Source organism: Motacilla alba, chromosome 7, assembly GCF_015832195.1.
Source record: "Motacilla alba alba isolate MOTALB_02 chromosome 7, Motacilla_alba_V1.0_pri, whole genome shotgun sequence".
Lineage (NCBI taxonomy): Eukaryota > Metazoa > Chordata > Aves > Passeriformes > Motacillidae > Motacilla > Motacilla alba.
This window is the reverse complement of record NC_052022.1, coordinates 25,147,578-25,174,164: the sequence shown is the minus strand read 5'-3', so window position 1 is coordinate 25,174,164 and position 26,587 is coordinate 25,147,578. Positions and strand designations below refer to the sequence as shown.

The window sequence follows — 26,587 nt, the reverse complement described above, 5'->3', positions numbered from 1 at the left end:
TTATCTCTTCAAGAAGCAGCAGTGTTTCCTCTGCCACTGAAGGAGAGTTTGATGGTAAGCAGTGCCAAACACACCTTTGGTTAAAGGCACTGAGGTTAAGTGAAAGCTTATTTTTATAGAGAGTGACTGATTTAATGTGAAACTATGTCACTGGCTTGGATGCACAGCAAAGATGACAAGGACAAGGGAGCAACAAACCTGTGGCCTATTCATTTACTGTATACACAGATAATCATAACCAAAGACAAGCAGAGCCAGATAAATGTACCAAAAACCTCCTTCATCTATTCAGGGACTTTAAACACCAAATAAGATGACAGGTCAATCTGACCTGAGTATCTCCTCCCCTTTCTCGCAAAGCTTAAAGATCCCCTAGTAGAGAGTCTCAGTGTGAAATAACACTGGTGAAGGCTCAAAGAGTAACAGGCCACAGTAAAGCTATCAAAACCATTTGTAAGCCTTTTATAAGGCTGGTTCTTTGATATCAGATCATATCAAACTTTGTAAGTAGGTAGTATGGACAGCTCCTTACACATGCTATGGCTCAATTCCACTCTCAAATGAAAGAATTCTTCAACCTTTCAGACCAGCAGATCCCTTATAACATTCTCCCTTACTTTAATCAAAAAATCTGATTTTTCACTGCAGCTCCTCTGTTCAGCAAGTCTCTTATCCCTGTTTCACCAGGCCACTCTGAAGAAAATAAGATGATAGTGATACATCCCATGTAATTGAGATATCAGAGGAAGAGAAATTGAGGAGTTTGCTGTATTCCTAAACCACACCAGACCACTTCAAAGAGTAAGATGCAAGTTTCCCAGCGAGTTTTCCCTGAGGCAGCCTCAGAGCCTCACTTAGCACTGTCCTAACTGAGGAAGCTTAGACCCACAGCTGCGACCTAAAAGCTTGTTCAGCTACACATACTCAGCCACCAACAAGGTATAGCAAAGACTCTGGTCACAAGTTAAAAACTACATGGCATATCAAATATTCTGCACATTGATGCTCACATTTCCACAAGAGCTCCTCTATCAGTACTTTAGAGAAAATCCTGAGTAAAAGCACTATTTTTCATTAACTAATGAGACCAGCAAAACATTTCTCTTTGATGTAATATCTCACTTTATGACATCTTATGCTTATGGTCTTACTCTTTATACACAGCTTTTCAATTTCAGAACTCAGTCCCTTTGTCTCCAAATACTCCTGGGAAAAAAAAGTCTTAAGGTGTCTTAAGTATACTTTCAGTAAATATGGACAAGCAAGAAACACAAATATGATAAAAAGAATATATAACAAACAGAGTTCCACTGTTTTTAAAAATTCCCACACAAACCACCCCAAAATGACACTGAAGTACACTCCAAACAATTTTCTAAGATACAAAGAAGCAGCATCCCATTAATCATAAGCAAAGTGTTGTGCTTTCTATTAAGTCATTGAAGAATCAACACAGCATACAAAACTAGCAATTCTGTTTGCAATATACTAAATTATTTTTTAAGTCATCAAGCATATGGCACTTTAAATAGACAAAGCAATTTGTCTAAAAGCACAGGCATATCCCATATTTGGATCTTCAGTTTAAAGCCATTAATTTTTTTACTCCAATTTTATGAAGGAAAAAAAGAAAGATAAAATCAGCAAAGTTTTATAAATAATACCCCTCCTTCTCTATGCTGAATAAGTCACCAATAAGTTTCCCAAAACTAAATTTTTCTGATAATTAAAAATAAAATTAAAAGAGGTTTCTCTGCAGTTACTACTACCCAGACAAGAAATTTGTCTTATTTTAATTGAAATTTAGAGACTCACAGCTTTTAAAATGAGTAAGTGGCCTGCTAAGACTTTCAGTAGCAAATCATAGGAGCTGCTCCCAAAATTTAACAGTTGAAGTAGCTGTTATTATCATCACAGGATTTGTCTATTTTGCCACACTCAACCATGACTTTTGAATGATTCTCAAAAACTTAATTCCATGCAAAGGAAGAGACTATAGAAGATATTTCATATGGCATTTATTTTTAAGTGGCATAAAAAAGAAAAAAAAAAGTCTTGTAAAACCCACATTTTTCACCACGGTATTTGAATATAGAAATAAAAGGAACCAGAGAATTGCTTGAAAAGGTTGAGCCCAAAGTGAACTGCTAGGCTTCTCTTCTCACTGCCTGGGTCATGCTTCCCACTCCCCCACTCAACTCCAGAAGGGGAGAGTTACAGCACTTATGGGCAGAAGTATTTAAGAATATTTAACATCCACTTCACCTGCCATATATCCAAGAAAGGAGAAAGCAGCATTTGTTATTTGAAAAGACACATAACATTTTCATGCAAGCATTACCTTATCTTTGTCTTCCACAACATCTGCCAGCACATCATCTGGGTCCAGGATTCCTCCATCTGTATACTCCAGGTGGTGAATATTTACCCAGGAAGCTGGATCCTGAAAGACAGATACAAGACTTCTTAACCTACCCTTGCATGATTCCAGTGCTGTCAGACATAGCAGTTGTGCGTCCCACTTATTTTCCACCTACTTCCCTCTATAGCCACCAGGTAGAAGACTGGAGCCACAACTCAAAATTGAAACTGAGAGCAAATGAAAACTACAGATGAAAAACAAGGCAATACCTACAGACCACTACACAAAAAAATCTTTAAAACATACATTTTAATTTCTTTATCAATCTTTAATTTGAATAGTAAATTTAAAATAATTTTTAAATTCTTTTTGTTTTACAATACTTTATAGATAGAATATTTTGGTTATTATCAGCACAAATAAATAAACATACATATGGATGGACATGCACCCCTCCTGACGGGTTGTGGAGTTTTATATATCTAAAAATATATATATTTTTAGATATATAAAACACATCCATCATTTCTTTCTGTGAGGAGGCAGATAATCCTATTGTGGCAAAAAAATCCCAAATGAATAAGTAAATTCCAGTTTGCTTTCACAAATAAATACTCTCAAATTCCAATGTAACACTGTATACCGTATTAACAGGGATCAGATTACTTGTCCAAAATTAATGCTTTCTTCATACATTATTAACTCCTTCACTTCAATAACCAGGAGTTCAGCCATCATTCCACTGACCCTGAAGTCAAAAGGCTCAGAGTGTACTGCTCAACAGCAAATTCTCCCTGACAGGAAATAAAAAATGCGAGAGCAGACGCGTGGTGTGTAGCCACTATAGCAGCTACCTGTGTACACAACTTCCAAGTGGTATTTATGTCTGAACTGCCTTAGTTAAGACTTATCCTCCTAGGACCAGTTCTTGTGGTTTAATGAGCATGTGGCAGCTCTGTGAGTCACAGTGACGTGTGTGAGTATTCTGTGCTAGCAGCACTGATGAACATTGCATCCGCTACAGCACAATGAAGAAAGCAAGTATGCCTGGTTAGGATTATAAAGCATATTTGAGTACTCCATCAAATATTATGGAGAGTGGCCAGAATATGCTAAAACTGAGGGCCAGGGAAGCGGCATGCACACACATAGCTTTGAAAAATGTTTCAGAAATGGACAAAAAAAGATGACCACTGATGACCTGCAACTGAGGGTTAAGTAACTAGATATAGTATGGCTGCATAACAGCCACAAAACTAAGCATCTAAAAGTATGTCAACTTGTAACATGTCCATTTAAGCACTAATTTACCTCTTACTATAGTTATTTCATTTTGCAATGAAACCACCCATTTGTGAAACAGCAAATATTTGTTCATTCTAGGTATCACATACTCAAAATAAAAAAATTTAAGAATATCAATTAATATACTTTTTTCTCTAAAAAGTAACAAAGTGTGGGCAACTATTACAGCTCAAATTTCTATCTTTAAGCCCAGGGCTTAGGTATTTTTACCATAACCATAAAATTCTAAGATGAAAACGCAGAAAAGAAACATACCCTCACGTAAGCAGGTTAATTTAGATTATAGAATTTACCTAATGCAGCTACCTTGAAAAAAGAGTGTAGTTTGACCCTACCAATAAACTTACAAAACATGACACTCTAAAACCAGAATACATCAGTAGCTACCAATGTTCCTCCTGAACCTTTTAACTAATGCAACCGCAAAGCTTTTAATAGTTAGCAGCATTAAAACAGCATAATTGAAAATCACTTCTCTTAACTGGGCAAACTTCTGTGGCTAACCTATTTGGCTAAAGATACATTAAAACCTGCTGTATTATGCTGTTGAAGTGTTAAGAATAAAGCTTAAGTTAAAAAATACACAGCTGATTAGAATATTTTGCTTTCAGTTTTCACTTCTATTTGTGATTTGGCAACTGTACCAACAGAGATGTGTGACTGAAACAGAAACAAAGAAAAAACAAGTGTAAAACCCTATTGTCCCAATAGAATGATGCAAGTTGGCAGGACACAAGCTCAAGACACACAGCCATCCTAAACTACATTAAATTTAACAAATTCTTAACCCTCTTTTACTTTGAGCCACAGCAAAAACAGTAACTTAATTATTTTTGTTAATGGCAATATCAAGAGAGCATCTCAAAAGTCTCAAAGAACAGAAGATGCCATTCCTCACCAATCTTTTGGAACAAGTGTAGCCAATGTAAGATTCTTTAAAAGAAAACAATGACAATTCACACTGAAATACAAGAACTAAAACAGAGCAGGATTCACAGTTTGCTTTGAAGGAAAATACTTAATGACTTTGACACATACTGTGGCTCAGGTACACACAGTATGAACACATTACAGCCTTCAGATCTCAAGGACTCCCCAGTTAAAATAACCAGCATAGACTAGAGCAAGACCCAATACTTGCTGCCTCAGAAATAAAAATGTGAATGGCTTCTATTAGCTTACATGAACTTCATCCCTGAAAGTTAAAAACCCATGCTGGGAGCAGGGAGCTTTTCATAAACTTGTTTGATGAAGCAAATAGTAACTACTGCTGGATAGCCCAGGTTATCACCCACACAGTCACGAAAGTAACAATGGTTCATCTGACCAGCAAACGCACTCGGCCATTCAAAAAAGATTTCAAAGTCAGAGAACATTTTCTCTTCTTTCAGTGAACTGCAAACACTGCCATGCATTGGATACAAAACATCCATACAAAAAAACAAACAAACAACGACCAAAAAAACCAAAAAACCATCAACTAAAATCTATATATCCATTTCTTCTGCATGTCTTTGCTTGCACCAGGAGTCCAGACAGCTTCACTAAATAAAACATTAATATTTTAGAAAACTCATTACTTAAAACAAGCTATTAACTAACAGCAGATGTAAAAGTTGAGAATCTAAAGTTCCAAACAGCACTGTATCCACATGCATATGCACAAACTCACATTTTGCACATTATTTAGAGCTCAAAAGGAGTAGAACGGGTCCAAAACATAACCATGGTACATCCAAGAATCACTATCAGAGAAAACAAAACTTGCTCAGGAAAAGGACTGTCCTATTTTAAGGTTCTTATGCTTTACTATGATAGAACAATCAAAAGGGGCATCAACATCACTTCACGTTTCCGTGTGTTTTAAAACTCCTAGGCAGGAGATTGCCCTTCTAAAGTAACAGAGTACCTTTATCAACTACGAAGTGTATGACTGGAAGTCTTGTAAAACAGAGTTGGCTGATTCTACAGTGTCTTCTGAATGGTCGAAGTCAGAATCCAGTAACAGAGATGACAGACTGTGTGAAGGGTCAGTACCAAACAGCTTCAACAAAATAACGCCTACCACTTGTTGAAAGCAGCAAATGCTGGATGACACTCCATTTTTGATCAGGGAAGAGATTGATGAAGAGCATACTTACTGAGAAGGCACTTGTTGAGAATCTACGGATTACACACTACCAACTGTATTCTAAAATACTAGGACAGGATTTGGGGTGTTTTTTTAGATGATTGATGGTTGTTTCTTTAAGCTTCTCTAGCTTGACATTGAAATCTTATTCTAATGAATGACAGTGTCTAGAATGAGTCTTCACTGTATCTTCTTAATCATCATTACTAAAACTTGACATGCTTAAAAAGAAATACTCAAGTTTTGAAAAATAAAAAAAACTCATAAAAATAAAACACTACTAGAGCCTGGAAGCACTGGGCAGCATCCATGTATCATTACCTGAATCTATCTGTGCTTCTAAATGCTCTCCTCTTAGAAAGTTCATCTTGAAGAAAACACAAACTACAGTTCCAAAAACTTCTAGCACCACAAGTGGGGAGAAGCTCTCTTACAGCACAGTACATAACCCTTAGGCAGAAATTCAGCTGAGGTACAAACTTGTAAAAATCTACGTAAAGAAGATGTATGACTAAGTTACCTGGTATAATTCATAACAGCACTTGGCAAATGAATATTGAACAGTTACTCTGATGTGCATTTTACCTTAGGGTGCAAGTCATGTTTGCGTTTAACATCAAGCCACTTAAAAGCTGTTTATCATCATTTCCTTTATGTGTGGGAGAACACTTTAGGAATTACTATGCAAATATTTACCAAATGTTAAATTAAAGCCAGGTCACACGAATGCACAAGTGCAATGTAGGCAGAGAAGTGACATAAATTTTAAAAAATGGGCTTGACATTCGTTTTGTCACAGAATCCTGACTTAGCTGTTGCCACCTAATGCAACACCATCACTGTTCAAATAGTCTAAAACAGGTTCAAGAATTCTTCTACACATTTATTTTCAGTCAACACACACTCAATTGAAAAACCATCAATTTAGAATTAAAGCACTCCCATTTATTGTTAGGTTTTTAAATAAATCCATAGATTCACATTTTTAATGTATCAAAAAGTTGAGAGTGCATTCTTGATTCTTTTTGTTCCCAACTCAAATAGAAAAGTACCAGTCTCCTTTTCTGAAAGCTAAGCAACATACCTAATAAATGTTACAGTCCACACAGGGTATTTCTGGCTGTTAATGAGCAAGAGAATCCAAACAGGTTTAAATATGTTTCAGCTGACCATCAATAAAATAAACACCACCACTTAATGATTTCACAATTAATTATTGTTTGATGCTGTATTTTGTTCCACTGTGCAGAACACATAAAATTAATAGCAAACCCTCTACTGGAATTTTTAATTTAATATAGTAACATTAGAATGCACTAAAAAAAATCAGAAATAGGACTGACTTAAAATTACTCCTTGTGCTGATATTTCTGAAGTACCTCCACATCAATGCTTCACTAGAGCAAACAGACTTCAATGAAATACAGCATAAAAATGGAAATCATGTACGCCTGTTCCACATACACAACAATGGAATAAATGCTAGGTGAAACTTAGGGGAAGGAGTGGCCTTTGGCCACACTGTTTTCTGTCACATAGTGTAAAAGTAAAACTTAAAAATCCCATAATCATAAAACATTTTCTGATAACGGGATATTTTAGGTTAAGGTCAGTAAAAGAGGTGTTCTACCACTTAATTATTTTTAGATTATAAATTGCATCGTGATGCATTACTTCAATATATTAAGTAGTGTTTAATGATTTCTATAAGCACTTTAAGGCCACACAGTGCGTCATTACGCACAGCCAAACAGCACAGCACTAAGTATTAGTTACTCTCAGACCACAGCTTGGAGAGCAGAGCACAAAAAGCAACTTGGAGAGGAACATACAGATGAGATTGGTCACAGCCCCAAACTCCATCTCGAAATCCTTCTCAAAGTTTATCACTGAATTAGAAGAGCCTTAAGCATTTTTGGTTTCCTTACCAAAACCACCTCCAAACAAGCCTGAAGTGGTACTTTATTCAAACTTAATCGCAACTGCCACCAATAGGGGTGTCATCTTCAGCTATAGCAGAGGTGGGGCTCTGTTTTTACAGCAATATGAATACTGAATTTCTAATATCAAGAGCTGATCACAAAGCAAACGTTGCACACTACAGACTAGCACAATCTGGAGCTGAACAACAACACAGCATGCATGCATTGATGTCCTTGTACAGCCTAAGAGAAACCCCAAGGAAAAAACCAAATGCCCCAATACTCATCACACCCCATCCTTACAGCAGGCAAACAACCACCACTTCTACTCTCCTCATACGTACAAATGTAGAATTGTATCATTGCATACAATATCATAGGTTACAGACATAACTTTTTTATGGAATAAAAGGAGCCACAAGAAGCTTCTGTAAAAATCAAAGATGAACAGCTATCTGCACAAGAGGTTAAGTCTGTTCTAGACATTACTGAATGCAGCAATTCCTGGCACAGACCTGATCTGAATAAGCCTCCCTATATGAAGTACATGAATATACTTCTACTTCATACACACATATATCCATTTACACACACACACTTGTAACTGAGTACAAATTGGGTCTTCTTTTCATAAACTTCAAAAAATAGAGATAAAGCAATATTTAGGTTTCACTGCTCAGGAAGCTTCCAGAGTTTAGTTTACATTACACATAACAGAGGACGTTACAAGCTCATATTTCTAGGTCTCACTGCTGAAAAAATAAATTCTTACCTCTAATTAATTACATTGTTTTTATAGCATAACATTAACCAACACATTTTTAACCCTTTCCAGTTAGAAATTCAAAAGCAGCAGAAATCTTTAAGATAATACAAGGAAGAGAAACATGCTACAACACAGTGAGGTAATAAAAAAAATCCCTTGTGTATTTCATAGTGCTATTGTTCTCCTTCACCAACACTCTGACTCTGCTTGTATTAGAAGTGAAAATGCTGCAAGATGCTAGAGAGAAGATAAAACTTCTTTATAGCCTTCTACCAGCTGGAGTGACACACATTCTCTCAAGTTATTAATATTAAAGAAAGATCTATACTGAGCGAGCTCAAGGACAGAAATTAAAGCTGAGGCAAGGGCAAAGGACAAGGCAGTCTGCTCCGAGAGAAACTGCTTTTAAGCATCCAGATATAAAGCTACAGAAAACACAGAAGGCCATACAGCAGAAATAGTCTTAGAAAGGTGACTGTAAGGGATGCTTCCTAATCTGTCCTCCAGATGAAATAAACTACTATAAAAATAAAGCTGCACAAGAAAGGATCTTCGGAGAGGAATTCACCCTTAACTGGCAGGGTGATGGGGAACAGAAAGAAGTTCATTGCTAGCAATCAAACTTGTGAGTACATGGAAGACAAAGCTCTTCGCTTTTCACAAGAAATTTAGCAGGTCTAGCAAGCTTTCAAACCTCATGCCAAAACATGATCACAAGAAGTTAACGCCAGTCTAAGCTGTTATACCCATGATCCTTTGCTTCTGACCAAAGCACACATTTTGATTTTTTTAGATAGGTTAGGAAGTTTTCTTCACACAGAACACAGATAACATAGAAGAAATTTTACTCCTAAAAGGAATAAATTAAATATTCCAGTATGAGGTGAATTAAAGATTATTTTCTTCAAAACAACATAATTTCTCCTACTGTTTAGAAGGATCTCTTTTCAAACTATAGTAGAGGAAACTGTTCCCTGTAAACAAGCTACTGAAAAAATTAAATCTCATTCTATGTATTTTGACATGTACTAAATTTTTGTTCAGATTTATTCATTTTATCTATTATTACTAGTTGTCGAAAATGTATTCTTCCCTCAAGCACTTGTTTTTTCAAAATCATGATGAGATGTGATATAGCCAAATGGTAGAAAGTAGAAAAGGAGTTCTGAAAATACAGTAATTTACATAAGATCACTTTAAATACTCAATTTTTAAAGTTCCTGTCTTTGAAGGCACTAAAAACCTGATGTCAAAAGGGGAACTAATAAGATTGGGTCAGCAGAGAAACATTCATCTTTGTCAGAAACACTGAGTTTATCTCAGTGCACTTGCAGTTTTTGCACAGTCTGGTCACACTGCCTTGCTGGCCCTAAAGGATGGCAAGAGCACAACAGACAATCAAACAATTCATGCATGAAGCCAGTGGACTACCACAGATTTGCGACAAAAACAATCTGTTACCAATCCCTAAAAATGCAGAAAAATCTTCTCTTGCTCTTCCCAGGCACAGTGAACAACCAAAAAGCAGAGCCTCCCTTTAGTTTTGGAATGAGACCTAACACAGCACAAGTACAGCTCACCACCAGCTTTATCATCGACATGCTAAATGGTCCAAAATACCATTAGTCAATACCTAGTCACCAGAGGAACCCAGAATATCTGAAGGTAAAGATCATGGCCTGAGACCCTAGTAGACAAACCACAGAACACAAACACACTGGAAGTTCCTCATATAGGGTATAAAACAAGGGGAGCGCAGCGAAAAGGGCTCTCCCACTTGAGTCACTTGACACTTGCATACTGTAGGTCACAGCAGAAGGAAGGACAGTGAGTCTCTTCTGGCTCTCAGAGATAGTTCTGGCAAAGTGAGACTAGAAGATTTCCTGTCCTTTAGCCATCTTTAAATTATTATGTTTTGAGAAATTACTAGGACTACGTACTAATAATAAAGTCTTCATTTTCCACTAGGCAGGGAAGGTACTTCACTGTAATCAGAAAGGAAAAAGAGGAGAGAGTTGGTTTATCCCGACAGTTGAATATGCAGAGGGGGAAAATACCTATCTTCCATATTCAATCTGAGGAAGAAAACAGAAAAAGTTGCTCCTAATCTCCCTATCATGGAATTCTCTGTTTGTCAGAGCACAGATATATAAATCCAAAAAGACCCAGATTATGTCAGCTGACACTCCAACTTGTCCTTGACTTGCAGCACCAGAACCCCTCAAAAACAAGAGCATTCTGATTTTATACTGAATCTGAATGTGAATGAAAAACCACTCTGAATATAGCTGTCTGAATATTACCTGAATAAAGCAGGATGCAGAGAATATATCAGCAGAAGATCACATAGCCCACCTTTACATTACACTCCAACATTTAAAAAGACCATGTATGCCTGTTTTAGTTTTACAAAGAAAGCTGGAGATACACATTTAGACAGAGGTCTACACACTGCACTTGTAACAACCAGCCAAAACTTTCCCTTCAAAGCCTCAGTTAAAAGTGGAGCACACTCTATGCCAGACACTGAATCCAAGATAACTATACAAATGTAAGAATATAAGTGCAAACTGATCTTCAGTTATAAACTAAGAATATCCTTTAGCTTTTCAAGTCCATTAGATCAGACAGCTTCAACACTGCAGAAACACAAAAGACTCAACCTTGGGCAAACGAACACACAAGTTCCAGAACAAAACACCTCTAAATAAACCCACAAGATTTTAAGACTTACCTTTCATATCCCGAGTCCTCCATGTCAAATATTATCTACAATATTCAGAGTAGTATTGTTATGCTAATAAGCAAAATGCTTCTCAGCTCCAGGCACCTGGTGAGTAATTAATTAGCACCGAGTCTGACTTTTTGTTTGATTACCTAAAGGTAACATGGGGAACTAAAGACTACAGCCATGATTTCTTAAAATCCAGCATTAAGTGGGCAGACAGAACTACAAAGCTACTCCTCCAAACTGCTATTTTTCACACAGAAATGAGAGGGGAAAAAAAGTAAGAAAGGCATGGGTATAAGAGTAGTGTATTTCAAAAGTGAAGTCCAGGTTAAGTGAGTGAACAATACTGTTATTTTGCCAACAAAAACTGATAATCCCTTAAATTCAAATCATTCAGTATAGCTACAGATAAAAATGAGGCTGGCTGCAAATTAACACAATTCAACACAATTCATGTCTGTTACAAACTCAGCACTGAAGGATACCAGATCTTCAACAAAAAATGATAAATGATTTGCATCTCCAAGGGCAGCCAGCACTTCAGCCCTGCATCTAGAAACCATCTAAGATTGTTTTATTTACAACTGTTGGGCCTTTCTTTGATAAAGTGATTAATGCATTTGCAGCTGACACAGGACTGCTTATCAGAAGCAGCTGAGAGCTTCAAAGATGTGATTGAGTAACACCAGACTCTAAACAAAACTGAATACAAAAGCCTGTAAGACAATGCAGACCAAGCATGTTGGAATCCTGTCAAACTTTAACATAAACTGAGCTTTAGGCAAAGCTCAAGTGAGAAAAGAATCGTAGTAAACTATAGGAGCATATCCTTAATTCCTCACAGAAAGCCATTGGCTATTTTCTGGAATTCCACAGAGAACAGCAAGACTTTCCTGCTGCAGTACCACCCTATTTCCTGCATGAGTCAATCACCAACCAGAGACTGGGGAGGAATTTTGCCTAAGACTGCTAGATTTGTAGTCAGTAGGACCAGTCAGACTACCACTCTCTTCTCACACGTCCAAAGCTGGTGCATATCAGAAATGCCACCAATTCCCACTGGTGCCACTGCCCATATGAACCTCAATCAACCCTCCCCATGGTCTCTGAAAACCTCCTGGCGGGCACGGGTCACTGCTCTCCTTAGAGAGGAGTTAAGTGTGGAGCTGGGGTCTCTCTCCTCACTCAGAGAAAATACATGACCTTTCACAGTACATTCAGTGACTGTCTTCCAAAATCAAGCCATAAGGGACAATCATAGGCCCAGTGCTATAAAGACGCTGAGACAGCCAGGGTAGTTTCAAACTATCAAAGCATTGGAAGATGTAAGAAGACTCCCTGTGAGGCAGAAGTAAGTTCATTACAAATGAAAACAAAAAGGGGGAAAAACAAGAAAAAGAAAAAAAAAAAAAAAGGGTGGTAGTGGAAAGCAATAGACTCAAAATTGGCTGTGCAGGGAAGGAAACAAAGGGATTTAACCATACAGGTGTTGGAGCAAGGTTTGCAGGTCAGTACTAGATGATGCTGTAACCTATTTCATTCTCATGTGAAACACTAAATAAACCAGATTCCCTCCTCCCTTTACTTCTCAGGAGAAAACACAATTGGGTCAATAATATTCTGAAAGCACAACTAACAGTCACGCACTGCCTAATTCCATAAAGCCTAGCCAGCTTCAGTGGTTCTGACTATTGTTCGAAAGAAAATAATCTGGAAGTTTAAGAAGTAATGCAAATATTTAGCAGCTTAATATTACACTGTGGCAGATATAATCTGCCATATTTAATCTGCCATATTTTGTGCTATATTAATGAAACTTATATCATCACAGTACAACATCGGTAAGTTTTAGTATTTGACTTCCAAGATACAGCAAATTCACGTGGTGAACAGCTGAAACAACCTCTACCTTTAAACATATTGCCAAAGCCAAGTGATGGAACTGGATGAAACCCAAACAAGGCTCCTGAGAACAACTTCCACCTTCACCTGACTGAAATACAGAACATGCCAGAATAGTTACATCATCAAAACGTAATGCCATATGCCTAACCTCAACGCATGAAGGGGATTTTGGCCAGATAAACAGTGAAGAGAGTGACATTATCCACTTTTTCATTGAAATTTAATACTACTAATGTATTAAGGGTTTGCCCTGCCCTGCCTTCATCCCAAAGGGCTGCTTTCTTCTGCTATTCCAAGTGTCTTCTGGAAAACAGAATCACAAAAGAGCTGGGAAGAAACATCTTTACAGGTTTCAGAGGAAGAAAGAAGGCAGCACCAAAGCCACTGCAAAACAACTAACAGCCAGGTGGGTTAAAGTAGGTCAAGTACAAGATTTAGCCCAAATGTGAAAAATTACACCTGAGGCACATGTTCCAGTTACTGTTTGGTAGCAACTTTCTCCAACCCACACGTTGCAAGGAAAAAAAACCCTCCTTACACAACTTTAATCCAGCCAGTACAACCCCACAATAAAGTAAAAATGAAAACAGCTGGTAAGCAAACTTACTTAAATGCTGTATTTGCATATATTTTGCATCAGTCCTGAGATGCCATTATAACCTTCATTTTCATTTGCAGCTTGACGCCATCCATCACTGACACAAATGAGGCCAATTTACTTTGCTGTCAGCTACCTCATTCATTCTCTTTGGCCTCCAGAACAGTACCCACACACATTAGCTCCACATATTATGCCATGCTCAAGCACCAACAGAAATAAGAAGTAAAATTAAACAAAGATCTACTGAAAATGCCTACAGCTAAGTGGACATAACATAGCCATTACTCACAAGAATGCTCAACCCTAAGAATGTTATAGGAACATTTTAGCACAATGCACTGTCAATAGGACTTGCAGAGAAACAGCTCCTTTCCCAGTAAGGGATGATCAGGTCTGGTTCCCTACTCCCACACACAAAACCAGGTAGAGGGCCGGTCGCTGACAAGATCAGCCACAAGATGCTGAAAGCTTTTCAGCAAAGTAATTAGATCTATTTCCACTATGTTTTATCACCATATGCAGTGCCTGAAAAGGAAACCAGCACGCGCAATGAAGCAGTTCATTCTCTTCTTTAAATGGTTACTAAGGACATTGCCAATGTCAGTTAATAAAAAAAAAAGTAACATCAGAATTTACTGGGCTGATGCTCACAAAGTGAGTGATTTGTACTCCTACAGAACCTGCTACAGTTTTGGCTGCATTATCAAAAAGGTATCCCTTACACTAACTATGACTTCAGGCTCAAAAACAAAAACACACTGAAAACTCCAAGAAAAAGAGCCTAAAAATCCATTAAGTGTGCTTCAGCTTACAACACTATTTAACAGTTTGATCATTAAACTGTAGCTTGTATCTTTCAATATGAATTCAAACATCATGAAAATACATGATTCAAACTCACCACTCAAAAGTTAAATTTAAAACTTATCACACACAAGATGTCTCAAAACTGAAGCAACACCACTTTGCAGAATGTTAACACAATCTATTTCAAAACTACTTTGGTCTGCACCATGGCATGTGGAAAAACTACTTTGGTCTGCACCATGGCATGTGGAACTAAAACCCTCACTATCAAGTCTGCTTATGAACACCAGCATCCTGGATTTTGCTGCACCATCAAGCTGGGATTTTTTTTTTTTTTTTACTCTAAAATCCATATTGATAAGCCAAACAGTTAATCTCTAAATACACAATGCATAAAAGGGATCATTTCAAACCAGAAAAATGGAAGACACTTATAATCACCACAGCATTCACATTTGAATGACAGCTAAACATAAAGACACATCAAGCATTCAGCCATCTGGAAAGGAGATGGGTTTTTTTTTCATATTGTCTATTCTCAAAGCCTTAAGGCAAGAGTCAGAGGTTGACCAAGACTTCCATTTAGTGAGATGCTCATTTCCTATCTCCAGCCATTAATAAACTACACTATGAACAATAAGCCAGACCCCTCCACTTTTGCTGCATTCAAAGACAGTTGTGTCACACCAGGACAAACAATGTGTGCATACTGCCAGATGTACTTTATATTTGGAACATAGAAAGTTAGCAAAAAAATCTACCTAGTGTTTTCCTAGTGTCTTTGAATATGGTTTATTTAATAAAATAACTACATCAATTAATAATTTTGTTACACCAGACAAGAAAGAATATGATACATATATAACTGTGAAATTCCTGATACGTAAATAAAAGCAACCAAAGTATGTATTTAGACACTATTAAGAGTTAAATGGTATTGAATATTGCTGCAGCAAAATAAACAAAACAAAAAAAAAATCATACTGCCAGCACAGCTGCCAGAGACCCGGGGTGACCAGGGGAAGATGCAGTCCAGCGTTAGCATTATGTTTTTAATAATACATGAAGAGCCTAATAAGAAAAAAGCACCCTGAATGTACAAACACAAGCCATCTACTCCTTTCACATTCTCACTTGCAGCAATTACTCCCCCACAACACACAAAATTCAATTTAAATGGAAAAATACCTAAACCAGCATTTTCCAGACTCGAGGATTAAGAGGCCAACACCAGCATACTCTGGTCCATCTTACTCCAAGTCAAAGTATGTGAAAAGAAGCATGTAGAGCAATTCTGTTCTGATGACAGTTTGAAAAAGTGGATTCAACACAACAGTAATCACAAGGAAGAAAACACCCTTAGAAGTAACATATTTAAAATGCACAGGTCCTGAGTGTTTTTCTAAGCATTTATGAGATATGATGAGTTTTTAGAGCAAAAATTAATTCTTAATTTTGCTCTTCAGGAAGTCAGTGAACTGGTTTCCAAGGGTTTCTCTGGTAAAGTTAGTACCTCCCATCAGTCAGCAGCTGAATGAGAGCTATCCAAATAACTGCTCCTGAAACATTAATACAGAAGTCTTCCCTGGATTTTTACATGCAAATTTTCTCGCCTCACACAGAAGAGTCATAATTTATCACTGACAAACCCTAACATTAAATTATTTTTTTCCACACACATGTACTTGTTTTTCCTCAAAAAAAAAAACCGCATCTTCCTTTTTTATTGCAATCTAAACAACACCTGCATCATGACTACTACTATGCAAATGCTGGTCTTTATGCACGATATTGAAATGTCAATGAACCTTCTCCTTTCTGACACCCAAAACAACTATTTCAGGATTCCAGCTCTTCGGGGAGATTTCTTTTTGTATCTCACAATGCCAGGAACTCCTGAAACATTTGTTCAGGATACATTTATTACAGCCAGCAGAGGAAAATTAACTGTGAGCTGGCAGCAGCTTGGTTTTTCAAAAGAGCCTAATTCTGTAGAGGCTGAGCATGCTAAGGACTCTCATCAGTCCTTGAAAAATTTCAGCAAGTTCTTCCACCCTAAAAAAAATGGGAAAATTCAACTGAAGAGAGCAATTACCTCTCCAATGTTTTATTCTTTGAGCAGACAAAGATCCCCCCAGCACATCACCCAAGAGGACAAGCCACAGAGCAGGTACAAAAAAAAACCCCTTAATTGTAAAATGGCCTACAAATGGGTGTTTCCAGGTTTAAACACACCATATACACAGCATTAACCCACCATGATATATGACTCGTCTCTCCTTCAAAGGTCCAAACAGAGACCTGCTGAATTATAACTTCTTTTAAGCTGGAACTATTCTTACTTGACCTGTACATTGTCACTCAAAAGAAACAGGAGATGATTATATAAAGGATTTTTTTTGTCTCCTCTCAGAGAATCTATAATCTAGATATTTAGGTTTGCCAATAAAGACCAACTCAGCTGCTGATGGGAATGAGATGAGACTGATGAGAATGAGATAGTATCTTCTACAAAAATGTGAAGGTCTTTTAAGGTTTTAGGAAAGAGATGCGAGTAGAGAAACCGATTACTCAAAGTAAAAAAAAGCCACACAATTTTCAAGGAATGCAGGTCTCTGTTCTTGGGATTGCATGTAATTCTCCTTTAAGCATACCATTTTCTTCTACTGATTGAGGAATTGCTGCATTTTTGTAAAGGAAAATGATAGGGAGGGTGTGTATGATGATTTACCAATTGACAGTATTTTATTGGTAATCTGAAAAACATTATATTCTACCAGACAAGCTGTACTGCAAAATCATTTGGCTCGATGGAGCTCCATCTTTGAGGTCAAATCCCTAGCCAGGAAAGAGAGTGAGTCCAACACCAGTTGTTAGCTTCTACAGCCATCAGACTGCATTCTGTGATTCCAACTCTCAGTCTCTGTAGAGCACAATCATCCATCTTCCTCCCTATCTACCCTTCATTCCACCGCTACCCTTATTATAGGCCATAAGAAGCACGTTCATTCAAGCATTCTGTACTTTTCCATACACACAACAGCCAATAAAGAAAAACACTGAGGTAAGAATAAACGTTGCATTCTCATGAAACCAACGAGCAACTTGTCTGAACCTCCCACCTCCGGAGCATTCCCAAGAGCGAGTCAAGCACCTGAGCAGTGCTGTGGCACCTGCCACAAGAAAGCCAAGTCATCAGTTCTGAATGGATGTATTTAGTGGTGACATAACAATTACAGGTTTACACTGGAAAGAAGAGACATTCTGATCACATTAAAACATTACAACAGTTCCCTTAATGGAGATGTCTCTAGCACAATGATTAGGCATAAAGAGGAAAAAAACTCAAACACTTACAAAATCAAGTCTTACATACTTTCTCTGTAAAGTGAGGAAAACAGTCCAAAAAAGTCCTATCCAGTGCAAACAGTGATTTGTCATAACGCTAAGTTTCCTTTGCAAGTAAGTTGTTCAAGTAATCCTATGGAAGTAATAAAGTACTGATGAGAAGATTTACAGAACTACCACAGCAACATATAACCTGAGGGTAACAAAAAAAGCTTTTATTAGTGACAATATTACACAAATACTGCAGAGGCTTTTTTCCCAAAAGTTCTTGTAATGTGGTGATTTTCTAAATTTCTCCTATGAAGCAGCTTTCTCAGTTTAACAATGTATTCAGGGCACTGTCTACTCCAGTGGAATTTACAAGACAATTTCTATCAAAAAGCCATTCACATGACCCAGTCTGTTCAGTCACTTCTGACATAAAATGGGTATATCCTTATGCATAAGATTCAATAATGAAATATAAAAGTACAAAGCAGAATCTGTTTTCAATGATACTAATTGCTCAAGACCTTTAGTGTTATCATATTCATTAAGGATGAAACACAGGCCTGTTTATAGGGGGTTAGAGGGAGTTTATAATAATGAAGCAATAGGTCTTTATGCCTAGGAAAGCTGCAGTTCTGACATTCGAATCATTAGGAAAGCCTAAAGAATGTTTTGCTCAACGGGGGAGGAAATCTGCTGCTTCAGTAGCAGGATGCCAGACAGCACAGTATGTTGCAATTCAACTGACCTATCATACTGAATGAGTAAGGAGGAAAGTAAAGTCACACAACATAAAACATTATGCCCAAATGACTGTATCTGTTAAACTAAAAACATTATGTTTTTCAGAAAATATCAGTAGATCACAACCCTCCATTTTCAGATATTTAAGCAAATAAAACCATTACAACTGCATTTTATGCAGCAAGCAAAAGCACCTCCCGGTTCCATCCCATGCCAGAAATACCACTTGAGGTTTGAATTCCTTCTTCACAAATTCCTACAAGTCTACTCAGAGTTCATCTTCAACTTGGCAAAGAGCAACAGCAAGCAGTCACTACTTAGAACTCTGTACTGCTCTTTAGTGGTTTCCTCCTATGACTGATTTAACATTCAGTTACTACACAAATCTTTGCTGTATCTCAATAACAGCTGAGTAGTGTCCAGAACTTGATAAATACAATCTGGGAAAAAAAAACCAGACAACCAGTATTATCACATGCACTGCAGGTCAGGACCTGAAGTATTTCCAGGACAGGTTAGTCTCATTTTACCTGCTGAATTTCCATTAGTTTTATCCAGCTCTACCCTTCAACTGAGCTCCCCTGAAACACATTAACATCAGGTAACTCAGTATTCAGCCAAAAGCCCATTACTGGCAATAGTCAACTTCTTATAAGGAAAAAGGGGATCAAACTTTTTTTTTTCCATGTTATGTAAGTACATCACGTTCTAGGACACATTTTCTATGACAAATCTAAATTCAATGGCAGTTTTTCTGTAGAGATTATAAACATCTGTGAGAAAAAGAGCCTGAAAATCTACCAAAAATCTCATTACTTCAACACTAGTGGCTATGATACAACACAGCAGCAGACACCTAACACAAAAGTGATTAAAAGGCAGGCACTTTTTAACTCTCAATTTTTCTGGGTCCCTGTAAAAGTGATCCAGAAAATTTTTAAGGGACCCAAAGTTTTGCCACCTGAAAGATGTTCCCAATCTCAATGAAATATCACCACTCGAGTTTAAGTCAATAAGGAGTTTCTGAATTCATTTGTCTCCTTCCATTTTCTTTACTTCCCCTACTCATATAGCCTGTACCCCTATATATCAGTCAGTTACTCAAACTCATACAATATTAATGAGAAAGCAGTGTATCAAGTTTTATTCTCATTTTGTAGTATGGTATCATAGTGACGACTCTAAAGGCTGAATGCAGAAATGATAATCAAGCTGTTCATTGAAATATATCAGTTGCCAAAACAATATATAAGCTCATTAACATACGGTAGCTGATTAAGCATACTAAGAAATACATGGGAATTAAGAGTTAAAATAATTCCTAGCATAAAAAAGTACTTGAAGACAGAGCTTAGAATTGTTTTGGTAAAACAAAAATTATGGATTCACCCCATCCCTATTAGAGCAAAAAAAAAATAAACTAAGACAAGCTGGGATAGGGAAATTACCAAACCTAGAGACCAGGTCCAAGACAAAAGTACACAAGAGCCACACAAATACAATTCTATTACTCTGCCTTTATAAAGGACTAAATCTTACAATTTGCCCAAAACAGAAAAAAAATGTCATAAAAAAGGACTTCTTTCAAAAGAAGTCCTTTCACATATATCTTCTGAAAAAGTCTTCTGGTTTTGCAAATATCTTTTTTAAGTATTAGAGTAAAAAAAAATTGTTATTGTCCCTATCCCAAATATATTTAGAGAAACTACAAGAACATTTAGTTCTCCTTCTGTTTGCTGGCTGATTTACAACAGCAATACCTAATTCCAGAACACTAATTGTCATGTGGTCAGCATGCAGGAACAGAAAGAAACTGAGAAAGTATTTTATTAGTAGAACTCACAAAATTACATAAACAATCAACCTGCAGCATTAGCTCTCTAAATGTATCTAATTTGGGCAAGATCATCAATACAACCCAAATCACCTATTTTTTCTCATTCTAAAACAACACCATTCTTGAATTAACCTACTATCTTACTGCTTCCTGCTCACTCTGACTGCAAATCAAAATTCTCATCACCGTTCCAGGATTAACTGGATGCCCTCTGTATGTTCTCATGAATGGAAAGACACACTCCTGTTACAAGTGGAGATCAAGTTCCAGGAAGACAAGGCAACTAATATTTGGCTGTCTCTATCCCCATTCCCAAAGGAGGCTCACAAAGGCTGTTGAGAGTGAGCCACTCAAGAATTTACCTGTGCCTAAAGTGACAAATTTTAAACCACAAATTGCAGTGGTTATTAATTTTTCTACACGACTTCCATGCCCCACTCACTCAGCTGGCTTCCAAGAACAAGACAGCAGACAGCCAAAGCAGTCACTTCAATCAAGCCATGCAGGTAAGTGCCATATATGCAAACACTGGTAAATGAACACACAGATTATAACCACCACTTCCCCATCTCTGGCTCCTCCAGAGAGATAAAGAACATCTGGAGCAGCAAGATGTTTTACACATTTTCCTCAGAAAAGTTTCACTGCAGCTTAAAGAAAAGCCACAGTGGATTTCACTTTGCTAGCCTCATTTCCCTGGGCAGACATCACTTTCTGTACCAACAACATTCAAGGCCTCAGAGACAGCAAGCAAGGATCTCCAGCTGAGCCAAGGGCTCCACTGCAAAGCTGGTAATTCAACTGTTGCCTCAAACGTGGGAAAACAGCATTTCCAAGGGGAGAGACATGAGCACAACAGAGCATCTACCTTGAGTGCATTTAGCCCCATGTGCATTTTAAGGAATTGCTTTCAACAGGACCACGCAAATCCCAACATCACAAGAGCCCATGAAATCCTCCCATCCTGACACAGAACTCCTCTTTTTCCTCTTATTCATATACTTGGGGGAGGGGCAAAAAAAGTCTCTGACAATTGACTGGGAAACAATCAACAGGGACCTGCATCCAAGGCTATGTCTTACAGCTACAGAGAAGCAAACACAGGATCAGGCACAGCAACTCAACTCATTTGCAGTACATCTGTTCTCACTCAAGCAAAGAATCCTAAATGCAACAGATGACACACAACTGCTCCCCAAGGCACCAAAATATCAAGTTAGGGGCTGGGCTGATGATAAGGAATCATTAATCCTACTGTATCTACCTGTCAGCAGGAAGCCTTAATGTACATTACTAAACAGCAACAAGAGCAGATCCTGGGTCACAAGAGTTCCAACAAGCTTCATTCTGAGAAGACAGTGACCTCCCTAAAAAATTATTTACAATCCTCACAAAGCAGCTGATTGAGAAACAATTTCTTAACACAAAATTCTAGACCACAGAAATCTTAGTTGACACTGTAATAAAAAGTTCTTAATTCCAGGCAGTTATTGTATCCTCCAGTGAATCAGACAGGATCTATCTGCCCATTCAGGAACTACTACAGTACCTCTACAAGCCACTAAACTCAGCAGCATCAAGAAATAATTACTGTCTGATTTCTCAACTGAAATTGGTCCAGTGTTTTGGTTCAGCTAAGAAAGCAACTTCATTAACTGAGGCAACTGAGCCTTCATGACCAAACCTTGCCAACACAATCCCATCAAGAAACCAAAACAAATTTGCTAAGGAAACACAGGAGGCTACAATAAGCAACTGGCCACCAAGTTCTCAGCTACCTACCAAAAGTCACACAGAAACCAGAGACTTAATCATTTACTGCATTAGCTTTCCTCTCATTACAAATATAAAGAAGTGCAAAGTAGTTTAAAACAATTAAAGAAATTTTATCTGTATATGTGTATTGAAATATTTTACAATATACATTAATTAATACTCTAATCTTGTATCTTCCCCTTTGCCAGACAACTGACTGTAGTGTAAGAGCAAACCTAGACTTCCAGGACAACTCCCAAAATGCAGAGCCTCTCAAACATTTTTGTGGTATTTGACAGTACCATAACTAATAAAAAGTTCCTAAAGTTTGTATCCTAGCTACCTTTTCAATTTTCCCTTCTACAACTATGAAAGATATTCCTTCTATCAATTCTCCCTCCCTCTCCAAATACTTCAGGCACTTTAACAATAAAATTTTCCACTTAGCTCTTTTAAAACATTTTAACACTTCAAAAAAACTTACAAAAAGAACACTTAACATGCCAACAGAAAGAGCAGCATTCTGTCACAAAGTATTCCAAACATTCTAAACATTTTCAAAAGAAAAACAAATATTCAGTTATCTTTAGCACAAACCTATTTATGTGCACACCTCACAGCACACTTTAGCTCATTATCTTGAGATAATCCCATTCCCAATAAGATTTTACATTTTTTAAAGAAAGTTAATTTTAGAAAGAGCAAAGAAAAGGAAAGTGGCAAAACACCCAATCCATCATGTTACATCAGACAAAAAATACTCCAAAAGGTAATAAAATTAATTGTTTGAGACATCTGTATGATCTATTTTACTAACCCCAAATTTCCCCCCAGGAAAGCAACATAATGCTGAATGATGCTTGTCAAGATAAGAAGAAATTTATCTTTTTGGCCAGTTGCACTGCAAACCTTGTAGATTGGAAGGCAGCTAATCAAAGCACTACAACAGAACTGTTTACATTTCCAGTGAGCAGGGGGGAGGGAGAGAGGATGCACAAGGTATAAAACTTTTTTTAGTGACTTGAATGAAAACCTATTCTGCTTTTCAAGTCCTTAGGCTGCTCCCCCACTCTGCCTCTTTACACATCCTTGTATAAACTCTAGCTCTGCAGCTCCATTACTCAAAGTGATCAGCAATTTTTGAATAAACTGGCCCATACCCACTTTGTCCACCTATGATGCCGAATAAGGAACTCAACCTTTCCAGAAGGAAATAAGCAAAAAAAAAAAAAAAAAAAAAAAAATAACACCAAGCTTATTTGCAAAGGAAGAAATACAAGGTCAGAAACACTGACTACAAGGTCAGAAACATGGACTCTGGCCTGTGCCTATAAAGAAGGCTGATGATTTTGACCTCACACCTGAAGGGCATAGGAGAACATAGGAGGTTATTACTAGGCATTAAAAAAAATTCTTTAGATACTAATTAATAGCAAATTGGTTACAAATTCATGAGAACTGTAGTACACCTTAAGCATCTGGCATTTATCTGAAGCTTTCTCACACTGCTGGAATTTCTATCCTATAATTGTTTATTGAGCCTTCTAGAACAGACAGGGCTTAACCTAGAAAAGCAGGCACCCTTCTACTTCTTTCTAAAGGAATAAAAAAAAAGGTAAATAAAGAGTAGAGGAGGAAAGGGATTTGAAATACTTATGCAAAGGCTTTGTAGGCCACCTTTAAGCCATCATCATGAGACAAATTTCAATGTCATCACAAGCACAAATCAAAAGCTGAAATCAATTTGTAAATTTCTAAATTCAACACAGTTGAAAGTAATTCTGTTTCTCATAAAGCCCATCTCCTGAAGGCATATTTTAGTACTCTCAGCCATACTTCAGTGCAAAAGATCTCACTGACTGTTGACTCTAACAGCACCAAGAATTCTACAAATATTTTGTAGTTATTACACACAGACAGCATCATTAGGAAAAACTACATTTAACACAAAATATTTGTCAAGCTCTGTGTGTCTTAAGACAGGTTAAAGCATGACACTTGCTCAGAAGGACCAACATGGAGACCATAGCAATCTCTACTAGACCAGTCTCAGCTGTTCACGATGTATTTAATACATCAGTAGCAAGTTTTTCTCAAACTAAATCTGCAAGAACAAGAATTTACTTCTAGTTTTGCATTCAGGACATCAAACAGTTGACTGGGCCCATAACAAACTAGCACATGTCACAAAACAGAGCCCTTGAGATGTTGGCTGTACTTATTACTCAGACGTTTTAGGAAGATGAACACAATACTGCAAGTCCTTAATTCAGGGCTTGTAACCTCTTTCACAAAGCAGTATTTGCAACACTAGGCCTTTAATCAACACTGAACAGTACTCCATTAGTCTTCAGCACCTGCCTCTTGGAGAAAAAAAAGAAAAAATATTTTATGCTCAATTAGCTACAGCCAAAGAAAAACTTAGAGCTCCTTTCATGTAAAGGAAATCACCTTCCCATGCAGATAGCACCTCACTGAGCAGCTGATGCCAGAAAACGCAAGCTTGAATGGAACTGACTTATTGTTATGCTCTTGTCTGTTTCAAGTTTGTTAGTCAACACGCACAGCAGTAACAGCCATGCTGGCTGGGCAGCTGAGCGGGACACGCTCCCCGCCCGCCGGCATCAGCTGCTCACACAAAGTACCTGGCAGGGGCACTCAGGCAGGGGACAGCGTCCGTGTCCGTGTCCCCGCGGCCGCAGGGCCCGGCAGCCCACCCGCCCCTCCGCGCCCCTCCAGCCCGGCCCCCCCGCGCCGGCCCCGGGCCTTCCCCCGCCGCCCCTCACCCCGGGCCGGCTCCGCGCACGGCCCGGCCGCCCTCACCTTCTCCTGGGCCTTGCGGTAGCGCTGCAGCGCCTGCTGGGTCAGGTCCCGCACGCGGAGCTGCCCGTCCTTGCAGGGCACCACGATGCCGGTCCGCCCGAAGCACACGGTCACTTTCATCTCAGCGCGCCGCCATGCCCGCCATGCCCGCCCTGCCCGCCCGCGAACGGCGCCCGGCCCGGCCCGGCAGCGCCGGCAGGTGCGGCTCGGCGGCCCCACGGGGGCGGGCGGCAGGTGCTCCCGCGGGGCTGCGCCTCGGAGCGCGGGCAGCGCCGGCAGCGAGGCCCGGCCGCGGCCTCTCCTTCCGCCGTGCCCGCCCCGCCCCGCGCGGCGCTCCGGGAGGCGCGGGCCGGGCCGGGCCGGGCGGGGCGGCCGCGGGCGGCGGCGGCGCTCGCCCGGGGCACGGAGCGCCGGGCCGGGCTTAAAGGGGCCGCGGGTCAGCCCCTGGGCAGCGGCGCCCTTGCCGTGCGGCCGGAGGATGGGTGTCCCTTGCACGCCGCGCTGTGCGGAGCGGGCATCCGGGGTGCACCCACGCCGCGGCACCCAGCCCTGTCCGCGGCAGCAGCCACCGGCGTGAAATGCTGCGGCTGGAGCGCGGGGCTGTGCCGGGCACGGAGAGTTGTGTGTCCGGCTGGCCGAGCAGCCCTCCCGCCAGCACGGCGCTGGGCTGGACCGCGGTAGGCACAGAGCATCCCCCGCGCTTCGAGCAGGCCCTGTGGCACACAAAATACACCTAAGAGAGAAATTGTGCCCAACCTGCTCGGCGGTGCAGCGACCGGGGCCGCAGCACTGACCTTTGCCCCACGAAGCTGTGAAACACCTGCACACAGCTGCCCACCCCGAACATCAGAGACGGACGCAAGACCTCACGCGCACCTTGCCACACCACACAGAGACCTTCAGGCACTCCCAAGCCCCACTGATCTGCTCTTCAAGATCTACAACACACAGAGAAACTCATCACCCCGATACACTGACAGCCCATACTCTTCAAGACTTGGTACAGCGAGGCCACACAATCTGCATAATGGGATGTGAGCACTCCCCAAACGCCTGCTATTCTGCAAAGTACACTTTTCTGTACTACTTGGTAACCAAATAGTGCTCCCTGCATCTTACCTACCACAAGACCACATACAACATAGTACATATACTCGATGCCATCTCAATCATAACAGATCGATCTACCTGAGATCTGTATTACTGAAAATCACTGCAAAGCAAAGGCAGTATAAAAATACCTCTAAACCACAGCCTGACGTCACACAGCACAAGGGGACTATTACTGCGGTAAAACTGCCCCACCAGTTCACATTAGCATTCAAACAGGCAGTCCAAGCCCTGTGCTGTGTGATGTAACCAAATGACAGTACCAGAGATGTTGCAGTGGAAGTGGGCCAGAACAGCATAAGCTGAAGGTTAAAGTGAATAGAAAGGTTTTGGGATGAGATGAGGACAGAGCCACATAAACTCCAGCAAGTGGAAAGTTCATTATGGTTCTTTAGGAACAGGCAGTAGGGGTGTGTGGGATTGATGCAGGTGGTAAACAATTCTTCCTTGCC

General features: G+C 39.2%; 1 protein-coding gene across 3 annotated transcripts in view; it reads right to left on the bottom strand.

The window, feature by feature from the left end:
• The window catches only part of PARD3B (par-3 family cell polarity regulator beta), a 394,146-nt gene extending 368,786 nt beyond the window's left edge, over positions 1-25,360 (bottom strand). For all 3 annotated transcript variants that reach the window (XM_038141819.1, XM_038141820.1, XM_038141821.1), the window contains exons 1-2: positions 25,026-25,360; positions 2,342-2,443 (exon numbers count right to left, since the gene is read on the bottom strand). In XM_038141819.1, coding sequence (XP_037997747.1) covers positions 2,342-2,443; positions 25,026-25,145 — 222 coding nt within the window. In that variant the 5' untranslated portion in view covers positions 25,146-25,360. The remainder of the gene's footprint in view (positions 1-2,341; positions 2,444-25,025) is intronic.
• Between the last annotated feature and the right edge of the window lie 1,227 nt (positions 25,361-26,587).